Source organism: Tachyglossus aculeatus, chromosome 5 (genome assembly GCF_015852505.1).
Source record: "Tachyglossus aculeatus isolate mTacAcu1 chromosome 5, mTacAcu1.pri, whole genome shotgun sequence".
In the NCBI taxonomy this organism is placed as follows: Eukaryota; Metazoa; Chordata; class Mammalia; order Monotremata; family Tachyglossidae; genus Tachyglossus; species Tachyglossus aculeatus.
The window spans coordinates 9,621,886-9,639,107 of NC_052070.1; the positions used below are offsets into that span (position 1 = coordinate 9,621,886).

The 17,222-nt window shown below is 47.4% G+C and overlaps 1 protein-coding gene across 1 annotated transcript in view; it reads left to right on the forward strand.

Annotated features, from left to right (window-relative positions):
- The window catches only part of SLC4A5 (solute carrier family 4 member 5), a 222,869-nt gene that overhangs the window by 156,308 nt on the left and 49,339 nt on the right, over window positions 1-17,222 (forward strand). The window contains exons 17-18 of the mRNA XM_038746335.1: window positions 2,064-2,225; window positions 9,689-9,867. Of these exons, the coding sequence (XP_038602263.1) occupies window positions 2,064-2,225; window positions 9,689-9,867 (341 nt within the window). The remainder of the gene's footprint in view (window positions 1-2,063; window positions 2,226-9,688; window positions 9,868-17,222) is intronic.

Genomic DNA, 17,222 nt, shown 5'->3' on the forward strand with positions numbered 1-17,222 from the left:
ATCGGGCCTGCAGCTGCCACGATCCCCATCATCGTCATCAATCGTATTTATTGAGCGCTTACTGTGTGCAGAGCACTGGACTAAGCGCTTGGGAAGTCCAAGTTGGAAACATCTAGAGACAGTCCCTACCCAACAGTGGGCTCACAGCCTAAAAGGGGGAGACAAAACCAAACGTACTACAAAATAAAATAGAATAGAGATGTACAAGTAAAATAAATAAATAAATAAATAAATAGAGTAATAAATATATACAAGCATATATACATATCATCATCATCATCATCAATCGTATTTATTGAGCGCTTACTGTGTGCAGAGCACTGGACTAAGCGCTTGGGAAGTACAAATTGGCAACATATAGAGACATATATACAGGTGATCGGGCCTGCGGCTGCCACGATCCCCATCGTCGTCATCAATCGTATTTATTGAGCGCTTACTGTGTGCAGAGCACTGGACTAAGCACTTGGGAAGTCCAAGTTGGCAACATCTAGAGACGGTCCCTACCCAACAGTGGGCTCACAGCCTAAAAGGGGGAGACAAAACTGAACATACTACAAAATAAAATAGAATAGATATGTACAAGTTAAATAAATAAATAAATAAATAAAGAGTAATAAATATGTACAAACATATATACATATCATCATCAATCATATTTATTGAGCGCGTACCGTGTGCAGAGCACTGGACTAAGCACTTGGGAAGTACAAATTGGCAACATATAGAGACATATATACAGGTGATCGGGCCTGCGGCTGCCACGATCCCCATCGTCGTCATCAATCGTATTTATTGAGCGCTTACTGTGTGCAGAGCACTGGACTAAGCGCTTGGGAAGTCCAAGTTGGCAACATCTAGAGACGGTCCCTACCCAACAGTGGGCTCACAGCCTAGAAGGGGGAGACAAAACCAAACATACTACAAAATAAAATAGAATAGAGGTGTACAAGTTAAATAAATAAATAAATAAATAGAGTAATAAATATGTACAAACATATATACATATCATCATCATCATCATCAATCGTATTTATTGAGCGCTTACTAAGTGCAGAGCACTGTACTAAGCGCTTGGGAAGGACAAGTTGGCAACATCTAGAGACAGTCCCTACCCAGCAGTGGGCTCACAGTCTAAAAGACTAAAGCCCCATCTGCTCTCTCCTTAGCTCTGTAATCAATCAATCCATCAATCGTATTTATTGAGCGCTTACTGTGTGCAGAGCACTGGACTAAGCGCTTGGGAAGTCCAAGTCGGCAACGCATAGAGACAGTCATCATCATCAATCGTATTTATTGAGCGCTTACTGTGTGCAGAGCACTGGACTAAGCGCTTGGGAAGTCCAAGTTGGCAACATCTAGAGACAGTCCCTACCCAACAGTGGGCTCACAGTCTAAAAGACTAAAGCCCCATCTGCTCTCTCCTTAGCTCCGTAATCAATCAATCCATCAATCGTATTTATTGAGCGCTTACTGTGTGCAGAGCACTGGACTAAGCGCTTGGGAAGTCCAAGTCGGCAACATATAGAGACAGTCCCTACCCAACAGTGGGCTCACAGTCTAAAAGACTAAAGACCCATCTGCTCTCTCCTTAGCTCCGTAATCAATCAATCCATCAATCGTATTTATTGAGCGCTTACTGTGTGCAGAACACTGTACTAAGCGCTTGGGAAGTACAATTTGGCAACATATAGAGACAGTCCCTACCCAACAGCGGGCTCACAGACTAGGAAGGTCGTTAGCGACTTTTCTATCTTCTTGAGTAGGGACTGTCCATCCATGTTGCCAACTTGGACTTCCCAAGTGCTTAGTCCAGTGTTCTGCACACAGTAGGCGCTCAATAAATATGATTGATCGATTGATTGATTGATTCTCACGTTTGTGGGCCTCTTTGGAATCGACATTCCCAAGCTCCAGGTGCCGACCGACTTCAAGGTAAAGGCCGAGAGGCCGGGCCTTCCGATCTCCGAGGGGGAGGATGCCGGCGGGAGGTTGGGAAGGGGCCGGCGGGAGTGGTGGGCCAACTGGGACCACGTTGACATTCCCGCGCTCCGCTTCTCCAGCCCACCCGCCTGGACCGGGGCTGGCTCATCTTCCCGTTTGGGAAGAACCCGTGGTGGATTTACCCAGCCAGCGCCCTGCCAGCCCTCCTGGTGACCATCCTCGTCTTCATGGACCAGCAGATCACCGCGGTCATCGTCAACAGAAAGGAGAACAAGCTCAGGGTGAGCTCAGAATCAATCAATCGATCGATCAATCGTACTTATTGAGCGCTTACTGTCTCCCTCCCCAACCCGGGCACCCTCTCTCTACCGCCTTCCATCCCGGGGGATCGCCTGGACGGATCAATCGGTCAATCAATAATAATAATAATGGCATTTATTAAGCTCTTACTATGTGCAGAGCGCTGGGGAGGTTACAACGTGATCAAGTTGTCCCACGGCGGGGCTCACCGTCTTAATCCTCATTTTCCCAGATGAGGTAACTGATAATAATAATAATGGCATTTATTAAGCTCTTATTATGTGCAAAGCACTGTTCTAAGCGCTGGGGAGGTTACAACGTAATCGTTGTCCCACGGGGTGGCTCACGGTCTTAATCCTCATTTTTCCAGATGAGGTAACTGATAATAATAATAATAATGGCATTTATTAAGCTCTTACTATGTGCAGAGCGCTTCGGAGGTTACAACGTGATCAAGTTGTCCCATGGGGTGCTCACGGTCTTAATCCTCATTTTTCCAGATGAGGTAGCTGATAATAATAATGATGGCATTTATTAAGCTCTTACTATGTGCAAAGCACTGTTCTAAGTGCTGGGGAGGTTACAACGTAATCAGGTTGTCCGACAGGGGGGCTCACAGTCTTAATCCTCATTTTTCCAGATGAGGTAACTGATAATAATAATGATGGCATTTATTAAGCTCTTACTATGTGCAAAGCACTGTTCTAAACGCTGGGGAGGTTACAACGTGATCAAGTTGTCCCACGGGGGGGCTCACGGTCTTAATCCTCATTTTTCCAGATGAGGTAACTGATAATAATAATGATGGCATTTATTAAGCTCTTACTATGTGCAGAGCGCTGGGGAGGTTACAATGTGATCAGGTTGTCCCACGGGGTGCTCACGGTCTTAATCCTCATTTTTCCAGATGAGGTAACTGATAATAATAATAATAATGGCATTTATTAAGCTCTTACTATGTGCAAAGCACTGTTCTAAGCGCTGGGGAGGTTACAACGTGATCAAGTTGTCCCACAGGGGGGCTCACGGTCTTAATCCTCATTTTTCCAGATGAGGTCACTGATAATAATAATAATGGCATTTATTAAGCTCTTATTATGTGCAGAGCGCTGGGGAGGTTACAATGTGATCAAGTTGTCCCATGGGGTGCTCACAGCTTTAATCCTCATTTTTCCAGATGAGGTAACTGATAATAACAATGACGGCATTTATTAAGCTCTTACTATGTGCAAAGCACTGTTCTAAGTGCTGGGGAGGTTACAACGTAATCAGGTTGTCCTACGGGGGGGCTCACAGTCTTAATCCCCATTTTTCCAGATGAGGGAACTGAGGCCCAGAGAAGTGAGGGGACTTGCCCAAAGTCGCACAGCTGACAGGTGGCGGGGTCGGGATTTGAACCCATGACCTCTGACTCCAAAGCCCGGGCTCTTTCCACTGAGCCACGCTGCTTCTCAATGGGATGTATGGAGCACTTAGCGTGGGCAGAGCACTGAACTAAGGGCTTGGGAGCGGACATTACATTATCGTCTGTCTCTCCCTCTAGACTAAGCTTGTGTGGGTAGGGAATATTATTATTATTATATTTAAATAATATATTTAATATTATATTATTATAATAATATAACCTATAGTAATATATATTCTAATAATATAATAATGATACTATCATATATATTATATAATATTATCATAGTCATTATTATTAGAATTATAACTATTATACTATTGTGCTTGCTAAGCGCTTACTATAGTCATTCATTCATTCATCCTTGACTCCTCTCTCGTATTTATTCATTCATTCATTCACTCGTATTTATTGAGCGCTTACTGTGTGCAGAGCACTGGACTAAGCGCTTGGGAAGTATAACTTGGCAACATCTAGAGACGGTCCCTACCCAACAACGCGCTCACAGTCTAGAAGGGGGAGACACACAACAAAACAAAACATGTGGTCAAGGTGTCAAGTCATCAGAATAAATAGAAGTATATGCCAAGCACTGTACTAAGCGCTGGGTTAGATACAAGTTAGGTTGGACACAGTCACTGTCATTCATTCATTCATTCAATCGTATTTATTGAGCGCTTACTGTGTGCAGAGCACTGGACTAAACGCTTGGGAAGTACAAGTTGGCAACATCTAGAGATGGTCCCTACCCGACAACGGGCTCACGGTCTTGAAGGGGGAGACAGACAACAAAACAAAACATGTGGACGGGTGTCAAGTCGTCAGAACAAATAGAATTAAAGCTAGATGCACGTCATTAACAAAATAAATAGAATAGTAAATATGTACAAGTAAAATAAGTAGAGTAATAAATCTGTACAAACATATATACAGTCACTTCACTTCTCTGGGCCTCAGTTCCCTCATCTGTAAAATGGGGATGAAGACTGTGAGCCCCCCGTGGGACAACCTGATCACCTTGTAACCTCCCCAGCGCTTAGAACAGTGCTTTGCACATAGTAAGTGCTTAATAAATGCCATCATTATTATTATTATTATTCACATAGTAAGCACTTAATAAATGCCATTATCATTATTATTATTATTATGGCATTTGTTTGGCGCTTACTATGTGCCAAGCACTGTTCTAAGCGCTGGGGGTAGAAACGAGGTAATCAGGTTGCCCCATGGTGGGGGGCTCTCAGTCTTAATCCCCGTTTTCCAGATGAGGTCACTGAGGCCCAGAGAAGTGTAGTGACGGGCCCAAAGTCACCCAGCTGATAAGCGGCAGAGCCGGGATTAGAACCCACGACCTCTGACTCCCAAAGCTCGTGGTCTTGCCACTGAGCCACGCTGCTTCTAGTGAAGCTCTTCTCAAGAGAAGAAGGGAGGGAGTCGGACATTAATAGCCGCCTCCTTCCTCTCCATCCCCCCCACCTTACCTCCTTCCCTTCCCCACAGCACCTGTATAAATGTATATATATATTTGTACGGATTTATTACTCTATTTATTGATTTATTTTACTCGTACCTATCTCTTCTATTTATTTTATTTTGTTAATATGTTTTGTTTTGTCATCTGCCTCCGCCTTCTAGACTGTGAGCCCGCTGTCGGGTAGGGACCGTCTCTAGACGTTGCCAACTTGGCCTTCCCAAGCGCTTAGTCCAGTGCTCTGCACACAGGAAGCGCTCAATAAATAGGACTGAGTGAATAATCGAGATGATAAGTGAGGGATATAGACGTAAGGGCTGCGCTGTGGTGGATAAAGGGCGCGGACCAAGAGCAAGGGTGACCCGGAGGGAGTGGGAGAAGAGGAAAGGAGGGCCTAATCAAGGAAGGCCTCTGGGAAGAGATGGGATTTTAATAATAAGGCTTTGAATCAATCAATCAATCAATCGTATTTATTGAGCGCTTACTGTGTGCAGAGCACTGGACTAAGCGCTTGGGAAGTCCAAGTTGGCAACATATAGAGCCAGTCCCTACCCAACAGTGGGCTCACAGTCTAAAAAGGTAGGGAGTGATCATCTCCGGGATTTGAGGAGGGATGGCATTCCAGGCCACAGACAGGATGTGGGCCGGCACGGAGATTATTATTATTATTCATTTAGTATTATTATTCATGGTAATTATTAAGCGCTTACTATGTGCAAAGCACTATTCTAAGTGCTGGGGGAGATACAAGGTCATCAGGTTGTCCCCCGTGGGGCTCACAGTCTCGATCCCCATTTTACAGGTGAGGCCCAGAGAAGTTAAATGACTTAATAATAAGTATAATGGCATTTATTAAGTGCTTACTATGTGCAAGGCACTGTTCTAAGAGCTGGGGAGGTTACAAGGTGATTAGGTTGTCCCAGGTGGGGCTCACAGTCTTCATCCCCATTTTACAGATGAGGGAACTGAGGCCCAAAGAAGTGAAATGACTTGCCCAAAGTCACACAGCTGACAAGTGGCGGAGCCAGAATTTGAACCCATGAACTCTGACTCCAAAGCCCGGGCTCTTTCCACTGAGCTACACTGCTTCATCCCCATTTTACAGATGAGGGAATTGAGGCACAGAGAAGTGAAGCGACTTGCCCGAAATCACACAGCTGACAGTTGGCGGAGCCGGGATTTGAACCCATGACCTCTGACTCCAAAGCCCGGGCTCTTTCCACTGAGCCATGCTGCTTCTCCAAGGTGATCAGGTTGTCCCCCGGGGGGCTCACAGTCTCTATCCCCATTTTCCAGATAGGTCACTGAGGCCCAGAGAAGTGAAGCGACTTGCCCAAAGTCACACAGCTGACAAGTGGCGGAGTCGGGATTTGAACCCATGACCTCTGACTCCAAAGCCCGGGCTCTTTCATTCATTCATTCATTCACTCATTCGATGGTATTTATTGAGCGCTTCCTGTGTGCAGAGCACTGGACGAAGCGCTTGGGAAGTACACTGCTCGAGAAGCAGTGTGGCTAACTGGAAAGAGCCCGGGCTTTGGAGTCAGAGGTCATGGGTTCAAATCCCGGCTCCGCCACTTGTCAGCTGTGTGACTTTGGGCAAGTCACTTCACTTCTCTGGGCCTCAGTGACCTCATCTGGAAAATTTGAATGAAGACTGTGAGCCCACCGTGGGACGACCTCATCATCAATCGTATTTATTGAGCGCTTACTATGTGCAGAGCACTGTACTAAGCGCTTGGGAAGTACAAATTGGCAACATCTAGAGACAGTCCCTACCCAACAGTGGGCTCACAGTCTATAAGGGGAAGACAGAGAACAAAACCAAACATACTAACAAAATAAAATAAATAGAATAGATATGTACAAGTAAAATAAATAAATAAATAAATAGAGTAATAAATATGTACAAACATAGCCATATATCCAGGTGCTGTGGGGAAGGGAAGGAGGTAAGAAGGGGGGGATGGAGAGGGGGACGAGGGGGAGAGGAAGGAAGGGGCTCAGTCTGGGAAGGCCTCCTGGAGGAGGTAAAATAATAATAATGGCATTTGTTAAGCGCTTACTATGTGCAAAGCACTGCTCTAAGCGCTGGGGGGATACAATGGGATCAAGTTGTCCCACGTGGGGCTCACAGCCTTAATCCTCATTTTACAAATGAGGTAACTGAGGCTCAGAGAAGTTAAGTGACTTGCCCAAGGTCACACAGCAGACATGTGGCGGAGCCAGTATTCGAACCCATGACCTCCGACTCCAAAGCCCGGGCTCTTTCCACCGTGCCACGCTGCTTCTCGATCTTCTTCTCGATCTGCTTCTCGACCTGATCACCTTGGAACCTCCGCAGCGCTTAGAACAGTGCTTTGCACATAGTAAGCGCTTAATAAATGCCATCATTATTATTATTATTATTATTAAGACTGTGAACCCCATGGGAGCCGGGAACTGAGCCCAACCCGATTTGCTTGGATCCACCTTAGTACAGCTTAGAGCTTACTGCTTAGAGAAGCGGCGTGGTTCAGTGGAAACAACCTGGGCTTTGGAGTCAGGGGTCATGAGTTCGAATCCCGGCTCCACCACTTGTCAGCTGTGTGACTTTGGGCAAGTCACTTACCTTCTCTAGGCCTCAGTTCCCTCATCCGGAAAATGGGGATGAAGACTGTGAGCCCCACGTGGGGCAACCTGATCACCTTGTATCTACCCCAGCGCTTAGAACAGTGCTTTGCACATAGTAAGCGCTTAATAAATGCCATCATTATTATTATTATTATTAAGACTATTACTCTTATTTGTACATATTTATTCTATTTATTTTATTTTGATAATATGTTTTGTTGTCCGTCTCCCCCTTCTAGACTGTGAGCCCACAGTTGGGTAGGGACCGTCTCTAGATGTTGCCAACTTGGACTTCCCAAGCGCTTAGTCCAGTGCTCTGCACACTGTAAGCGCTCAATAAATACGATTGCGTGAATGAATGAATGAATTATATTAAGATTGTGATTAAGATCAGTGAGCCCCCCGTGGGACCACCTGATCACCTTGGAACCTCCCCAGCGCTTAGAACAGTGCTTTGCACATAGTAAGCGCTTAATAAATGCCATCGTTATTATCATTATTAAGACTGTGAACCCCATGGGGGCCAGAAACTGAGCCCAACCCGATTTGCTTGGATCCACCTTAGTTCAGCGCCTGGCACATAGTAAGCGCTTGGAAGCTGCATGGTTGAATGGAAAGAGCCCGGGCTTTGGAGTCAGAGGTCATGGGTTCGAATCCCCGCTCTGCCACTTGTCAGCTGTGTGACTTTGGGTGAGTCACTTATCTTCTCTGGGCCTCAGTTCCTTCATCTGTAAAATGGGGATGAAGACTGTGAGCCCCCCGTGGGACAACCCCATCACCTTGTATCTACCCCAGCGCTTAGGACGGTGCTTTGCACATAGTAAGCACTTAATAAATGCCATCATTATTATTATTAATCAATCAATCAATCAATCGTATTTATTGAGCGCTTACTGCGTGCAGAGCACTGTACTAAGCGCTTGGGAAGTCCAAGTTGGCAACATATAGAGACGGTCCCTACCCAACAGCGGGCTCACAGTCTGACTGGGAACCCCATGGGGGCCAGGAACCGAGCCCAACCCGATTTGCTGGTTTCCACCTTAGTACAGCGCCTGGCACATAGTAAGCGCTTAATAAATGCCATCATTATTATTATTATCAATCAATCGTATTTATTGAGCGCTTATGGTGTGCAGAGCACTGTACTAAGCGCTTGGGAAGTCCAAGTTGGCAACATATAGAGACGGTCCCTACCCAACAGCGGGCTCACAGTCTGTCTGGGACCCCCATGGGGGTCAGGAACCGAGCCCAACCCGATTAGCTTGGATCCGCCTTAGTACAGCACCTGGCACATAGTAAGCGCATAATAAATGCCATCATTATTATTATTATCAATCAATCGTATTTATTGAGCGCTTATGGTGTGCAGAGCACTGTACTAAGCGCTTGGGAAGTCCAAGTTGGCAACATATAGAGACGGTCCCGACCCAACAGCGGGCTCACAGTCTGACTGGGACCCCCATGGGGGCCAGGCACCGAGCCCAACCCGATTAGCTTGGATCCACCCTGGTACAGCACCTGGCACATAGTAAGCGCTTAATAAATGCCATCATTATTATTATTATCAATCAATGGTATTTATTGAGCGCTTATGGTGTGCAGAGCACTGTACTAAGCGCTTGGGAAGTCCAAGTTGGCAACATATAGAGACAGTCCCTACCCAACAGTGGGCTCACAGTTTGAGTGTGAACCCCATGGGGTCCAGGAATCAAGCCCAACCTGATTTGCTTGGATCCACCTTAGTACAGCGCCTGGCACATAGTAAGCGCTTAACAGGTACCGCTGTGATTGATGTTTGGTTTTGTTATGTTTGGTTTTGTTCTCCGTCTCCCCCTTCTAGACTGTGAGCCCACTGTTGCCAGCTTGTATTTCCCAAGCGCTCAGTCCAGTGCTCTGCACACCGTAAGCGCTCAATAAATCCGATTGATTGATTGATTGATTGATTGTTGGCACAGAAAGCGTCGGGCTACCACCTGGACCTGCTGTGGGTGGCCCTGCTGCTGGGCGTCTGCTCCTTCCTGGGCTTGCCCTGGTACGTGGCCGCCACCGTCATCTCCATCGCCCACATCGACAGCCTCAAGATGGAAACCGAGACCAGCGCGCCCGGGGAGCAGCCGCAGTTCCTGGGCGTCAGGTGCGAGGCCGGGCCCCACATCGCAGCCCGGGCTTTGGAGTCGGAGGTCACGGGTTCGAATCCCGCCTCGGCCACCTGCCCGCTGTGTGACCCTGGGCCGGTCACTTCCGAGCCTCAGTTACCTCATCTGGGGATCCATGATCGTAATAATGAGAAGAGCGGCGTGGCTCAGTGGAAAGGGCCCGGGCTTTGGAGTCAGAGGTCATGGGTTCGAATCCTGGCTCCACCACATGTCTGCTGTATAATAATAACGATGGTATTTGTTAAGCGCTTACTATGTGCCAAGCACTGTTGTCAGCCGTGTGACTTTGGGCAAGTCACTTAACTTCTCGGAGCCTCAGTTACCTCATCTGTGAAATGGGGATGATGACTGCGAGCCCCACGCGGGACAACCTGATCACCTTGTATCCCCCCCCAGCGCTTAGAACAGTGCTTTGCACATAGTAAGCGCTTAACAAATGCCATCAAAAACAAAAAAACAAAAAAAAAAATGATGGTATTTATTAAGCACTTACTATGTGCAAAGCACCGTTCTAAGCGCTTTGGAGGTGACAAGGTGATCAGGTTGGCCCACGGGGGGGGGGGGGCTCACAGATTTAATCCCCATTTTCCAGATGAGGGAACTGAGGCACAGAGAAGTGAAGTGACTTGCCCAGAGTCACCCAGCTGACAACCGGCGGAGCCGGGGTTTGAACCCACGACCTCTGACTCCAAAGCCCGGGCTCTTTCCACTGAGCCACGAGACTGTGAGCCCCACGTGGGACAACCTGATCACTTTGTATCCCCCCACAGTGCTTAGAACAGTGCTTGGCATATAGTAAGCGCTTAACAAATGCCAACATTATTATTATTATTATTATTATTATTATTATTATTATTATTATTATTATTAAATCCCCTCTCTGGGCCCCGGGCCGACGACTCGGCCTCCGGCAAGGCCCTCCCGGGGTCGATCGGCGGGATTTGGGGAGCACTTGCCGCGTGCGGAGCGCTTGGGAGAGAAGCAGCGTGGCCCAGTGGAAAGAGCCCGGGCTTTGGAGTCGGAGGTCATGGGTTCAAATAATAATAATAATAATAATAATGTTGGTATTTGTTAAGCGCTTACTATGTGCAAAGCACCGTTCTAAGCGCTGGGGAGGTTACGAGGTGATCAGGTTGCCCCACGGGGGTGGCTCGCTGTTTTAATCCCCATTTTACAGCTGAGGGAACTGAGGCCCAGAGAAGTGAAGTGACTTGTCCAAAGTCACACAGCTGACAAGTGGTGGAGCCGGGATTTGAACCCGCAACCTCTGACTCCAAAGCCCGGGCTCTTTCCACTGAGCCACGCTCCTTCTCCGAAGCAGTATTTGTTAAGAACAAATTTGGTATTTGTTAAGCGCTTACTATGTGCCGAGCACTGTTGTAAGCGCTGGGGTAGATACAAGGTGATCAGGTTGTCCCACGTGGGGCTCCAAGTCTTCATCCCCGTTTTGCAGATGAGGGAACTGAGGCCCAGAGAAGTGAAGTGACTTGCCCAAAGTCACACGGCTGACAACAGTGCTTGGCACATAGTAAGCGCTTAACAAATACCATCATTATTATTATTATTATTAAGTGGCGGAGCCGGGATTTGAACCCACGACCTCTGACTCCAAACCCCGGGCTCTTTCCACTGAGCCACGCTGCTTCCCCATTCTATTTCAGTGGGGTTTTGGGAGCACTGATCGTATGCGGAGTGCTGTACTGAGCGCTTGGGAGAGAAGCAGCGTGACTCAGTGGAAAGAGCCCGGGTTTTGGAGTCAGAGGTCATGGGTTCAAATCCCCGCTCCGCCAATTAATAATAATAATAATGTTGGTATTTGTTAAGTGCTTACTAAGTTAGTGTGTTTGGTTTTGTTGTCTGTCTCCCCCTTTTAGACTGTGAGCCCACTGTTGGGTAGGGACTGTCTCTGTATGTTGCCAACTTGTACTTCCCAAGCGCTTAGTACAGTGCTCTGCACACAGTAAGCGCTCAATAAATACGATTGATTGATTGATTGATTATGTGCCGAGCGCTTTTCTGAGCGCTGGGGTAGATACAAGGTTTACTATGTGCCGAGCACTGTTCTAAGCGCTGGGGTAGATACAAGGTGATCAGGTTGTCCCACATGGGGCTCCCAGTCTTCATCCCCATTTTCCAGATGAGGGAACTGAGGCCCAGAGAAGTGAAGTGACTTGCCCAAAGTCACACAGCTGACAGCAGTGCTTGGAGTCGGAGGTCATGGGTTCAAATCCCCGCTTCGCCAATTAATAATAATAATAATAATGTTGGTATTTGTTAAGCGCTTACTATGCGCCGAGCACTGTTCTGAGCGCTGGGGTAGATACAAGGTGATCAGGTTGTCCCCTGTGGGGCTCCCAGTCTTCATCCCCGTTTTCCAGATGAGGGAACTGAGGCCCAGAGAAGTGAAGTGACTTGCCCAAAGTCACACAGCTGACAACAGTGCTTGGAGTCAGAGGTCATGGGTTCAAATCCCCGCTTCGCCAATTAATAATAATAATAATAATGTTGGTATTTGTTAAGCGCTTACTATGTGCCGAGCATTGTTCGGAGCACTGGAGTAGATACAAGGTAATCAGGTTGTCCCCCGCGGGGCTCCCAGTCTTCATCCCCGTTTTCCAGATGAGGGAACTGAGGCCCAGAGAAGTGAAGTGACTTGCCCAAAGTCACACAGCTGACAGCAGTGCTTGGAGTCGGAGGTCATGGGTTCAAATCCCCGCTCCGCCAATTAATAATAATAATAATAATAATAATAATAATAATGTTGGTATTTGTTAAGTGCTTACTATGTGCCGAGCACTGTTCGGAGTGCTGGGGTAGATACAAGGTGATCAGGTTGGCCCACGTGGAGCTCACAGTCTTCATCCCCATTTTACAGATGAGGGAACTGAGGCCCAGAGAAGTGAAGTGACTTGCCCAAAGTCACACAGCTGACAACAGTGCTTGGAGTCAGAGGTCATGGGTTCAAATCCCCACTCCGCCAATTAATAATGATAATAATACTGGTATTTGTTAAGCGCTTACTATGTGCCGAGCACCGTTCGGAGTGCTGGGGTAGATACAAGGTGATCAGGTTGTCCCACATGGAGCTCACGGTCTTCATCCCCGTTTTACAGATGAGGTAACTGAGGCCCAGAGAAGTGAAGTGACTTGCCCAAAGTCATACAGCTGACAGCAGTGCTTGGAGTCGGAGGTCATGGGTTCAAATCCCCGCTTCGCCAGTTAATAATAATAATAATAATGTTGGTATTTCTTAAGCGCTTACTATGCGCCGAGCACTGTTCTGAGCGCTGGGGTAGATACAAGGTGATCAGGTTGTCCCCCGTGGGGCTCCCAGTCTTCATCCCGTTTTCCAGATGAGGGAACTGAGGCCCAGAGAAGTGAAGTGACTTGCCCAAAGTCACACAGCTGACAACAGTGCTTGGAGTCGGAGGTCATGGGTTCAAATCCCCGCTCCGCCAATTAATAATAATAATAATAATAATAATAATGATAATAATAATAATAATGTTGGTATTTGTTAAGTTCTTACTATGTGCCAAGCACTGTTCGGAGTGCTGGGGTAGATACAAGGTGATCAGGTTGGCCCCCGTGGGGCTCCCAGTCTTCATCCCCGTTTTACAGATGAGGTAACTGAGGCCCAGAGAAGTGAAGTGACTTGCCCAAAGTCACACAGCTGACAACAGTGCTTGGAGTCGGAGGTCATGGGTTCAAATCCCCGCTCCGCCAATTAATAATAATAATAATAATAATAATGATAATAATAATAATAATGTTGGTATTTGTTAAGTTCTTACTATGTGCCGAGCACTGTTCGGAGTGCTGGGGTAGATACAAGGTGATCAGGTTGGCCCCCGTGGGGCTCCCAGTCTTCATCCCCGTTTTACAGATGAGGTAACTGAGGCCCAGAGAAGTGAAGTGACTTGCCCAAAGTCACACAGCTGACAACAGTGCTTGGAGTCGGAGGTCATGGGTTCAAATCCCCACTCCGCCAACTAAGAATAATAATAATAATAATAATGTTGGTATTTGTTAAGTGCTTACTATGTGCCGAGCACTGTTCGGAGTGCTGGGGTAGATACAAGGTGATCAGGTTGGCCCACGTGGAGCTCACGGTCTTCATCCCCATTTTACAGATGAGGGAACTGAGGCCCAGAGAAGTGAAGTGACTTGCCCAAAGTCACACAGCTGACAGCAGTGCTTGGAGTCAGAGGTCATGGGTTCAAATCCCCACTCCGCCAATTAATAATGATAATAATACTGGTATTTGTTAAGCGCTTACTATGTGCCGAGCACCGTTTGGAGTGCTGGGGTAGATACAAGGCGATCAGGTTGTCCCACGTGGAGCTCACAGTCTTCATCCCCGTTTTACAGATGAGGGAACTGAGGCCCAGAGAAGTGAAGTGACTTGCCCAAAGTCACACAGCTGACAACAGTGCTTGGCACATAGTAAGCGCTTAACAAATACCATCTTTATTATTATTATTAAGTGGCAGAGCCGGGATTTGAACCCACGACCTCTGACTTCAAACCCCAGGCTCTTTCCACTGAGCCACGCTGCTTCCCTATTCTATTTCAGTGGGGTTTGGGGAGCACTTATCATATGCGGAGAGCTGTACTGAGCGCTTGGGAGAGCAGCAGCGTGGCTCAGTGAAAAGAGCCCGGGCTTTGGAGTCAGAGGTCATGGGTTCAAATCCCCGCTCTGCCAATTAATAATAATAATAATGTTGGTATTTGTTAAGCGCTTACTATGTGCCGAGCACTGTTCTAAGCTCTGGGGAGGTTGCAAGGTGATCAGGTGGTCCCACGGGGGGCTCACAGTCTTCATCCCCATTTTACAGATGAGGGAACTGAGGCACAGAGAAGTGAACCCACTGTTGAGTAGGGACCGTCTCTATATGTTGCCAACTTGTACTTCCCAAGCGCTTAGTACAGTGCTCTGCACACAGTAAGCGCTCAATAAATATGATTGAATGAATGAATGAATGAAGTGACTTGCCCAAAGTCACCCAGCTGACAAGTGGCGGAGTCAGGATTTGAACCCATGACCTCTGACTCCAAAGCCTGGGCTCTTTCCACTGAGTCACGCTGCTTCCTTATTCTATTTTGGTGGGGTTTTGGAAGCACTTACCGTGTGCGGAGCGCTGTACTGATCGCTTGGGAGAGAAGCAGCATGGCTCAATGGAAAGAGCCCGGGCTTTGGAGTCAGAGGTCGTGGGTTCAAATCCTGGCTCTGCCAATTGTCAGCTGGGTGACTTTGGGCAAGTCACTTCACTTCTCTGGGCCTCAGTTCCCTCATCTGTAAAATGGGCATGAAGACTGTGAGCCCCCCGGGGGACAACCTGATCACCTTGTAACCTCCCCAGCGCTTAGGACAGTGCTTGGCACATAGTAAGCGTTTGTACATATTTATTACTCTATTTATTGATTGATTTATTTTACTTGTACCTATCTATTCTATTTATTTTATTTTGTTAGTATGTTTAGTTTTGTTCTCTGTCTCCCCCTTTTAGACTGTGAGCCCACTGTTGGGTAGGGACCGTCTCTATACGTTGCCAACTTGGACTTCCCAAGCGCTTAGTACAGTGTTCTGCACACAGTAAGCGCTCAATAAATATGATTGATTGATTAATAAATGCCATCATTATTACTATTATTATTATTATTATTATTAATCGGACACGATCCCTACCCTCGAGGAGCAGACGCTCTTCTTTGTGCGGAGCAGTCCGGCAATTGGAAGGGAAGCGGCGTGGCTTAGGGGCAAGAGCCCGGGCTTGGGATTCAGAGGTCATGGGTTCTAATCCCGGCCCCTCCGCTTGTCTGCTGTGTGACCTTGGACAAGTCACTTCACTTCTCTGGGCCTCAGTTCCCTCATCCGTTAAATGGGGATAAAGACTGTGAGCCCCACAGGGGACAGACCGCTGATCCTCCCCTGCGCTTCAAATGGCGCTTGGCACGTAGTGAGCGCTTAACAAATGCCATAATAATAATAATTGTATTTATTGAGCACTGCCTGTAGGCAGAGCACTGTACTAAGCACTCGGGAGAGTCCAATAGAATTAGTAGACATCCTCCCTGCCCTCAGGGAGCGGAAAGTCGACTGTGTGCAGGGCACTGTACTAAGCACTTGGGCTATGGTAGAATTAAGACATGATCCCTGCCCCAAAGAGCCCACAGTCAAGTCGGGAATCAATCAATCAATCAATTGTATTTATTGAGCGCTGACTGTGTGCAGAGCACTGTACTAAGCGCTTGGGAACTACAAGTTGGCAACATATAGAGACAGTCCCTACCCAACAGATACTAAAATCACAGTCTACTGTGTACAGAGCACTGTACTGAGCGCTTGGGAGGCTGCAGGAGAATTGGAGAAGCAGCAGGGAATCCTCATTCCGCCGCTTGTCAGCTGTGTGACCTTGGACAAGTCACTTCACTTCTCTGGGCCTCAGTTCCCTCATCCGTTAAATGGGGATAAAGACCGTGAGCCCCACGGGGGACAGACCTCTGATCCTCCCCTGCGCTTCGAAAGGCGCTTGGCACGTAGTGAGCGCTTAACAAATACCATAATAATAATAATAATTGTATTTATTGAGCACTTCCTGTAGGCAGAGCACTGCACTAAGCACTCGGGAGAGTCCAATAGAGTTAGTAGACATTCAAGGAGCGGAAAGTCGACTGTGTGCAGGGCACTGTACTAAGCACTTGGGCTGCGGTAGAATTAAGACATGATCCCTGCCCCCAAAGAGCCCACAGTCAAGTCGGGAATCAATCAATCAATCGTATTTATTGAGCGCTTACTGTGTGCAGAGCACTGTACTAAGCGCTTGGGAAGTACAAGTTGGCAACATATAGAGCCGGTCCCTACCCAACAGATACTAAAATCACAGTCTACTATGTACAGAGCACTGTACTGAGCGCTTGGGAGGCTGCAGTAGAATTGGAGAAGCAGCAGGGAATCCTCATTCCGCCGCTTGTCAGCTGTGTGACCTTGGACAAGTCACTTCACTTCTCTGGGCCTCAGTTCCCTCATCCGTTAAATGGGGATAAAGACCGTGAGCCCCACGGGGGACAGACCTCTGATCCTCTCCTGCGCTTCGAACGGCGCTTGGCACGTAGTGAGCGCTTAACAAATACCATAATAATAATAATTGTATTTATTGAGCATTTCCTGTAGGCAGAGCACTGTACTAAGCACTCGGGAGAGTCCAATAGAGTTAGTAGACATTCAAGGAGCGGAAAGTCGACTGTGTGCAGGGCACTGTACTAAGCACTTCGGCTGCGGTAAAATTAAGACATGATCCCTGCCCCCAAAGAGCCCACAGTCAAGTCGGGA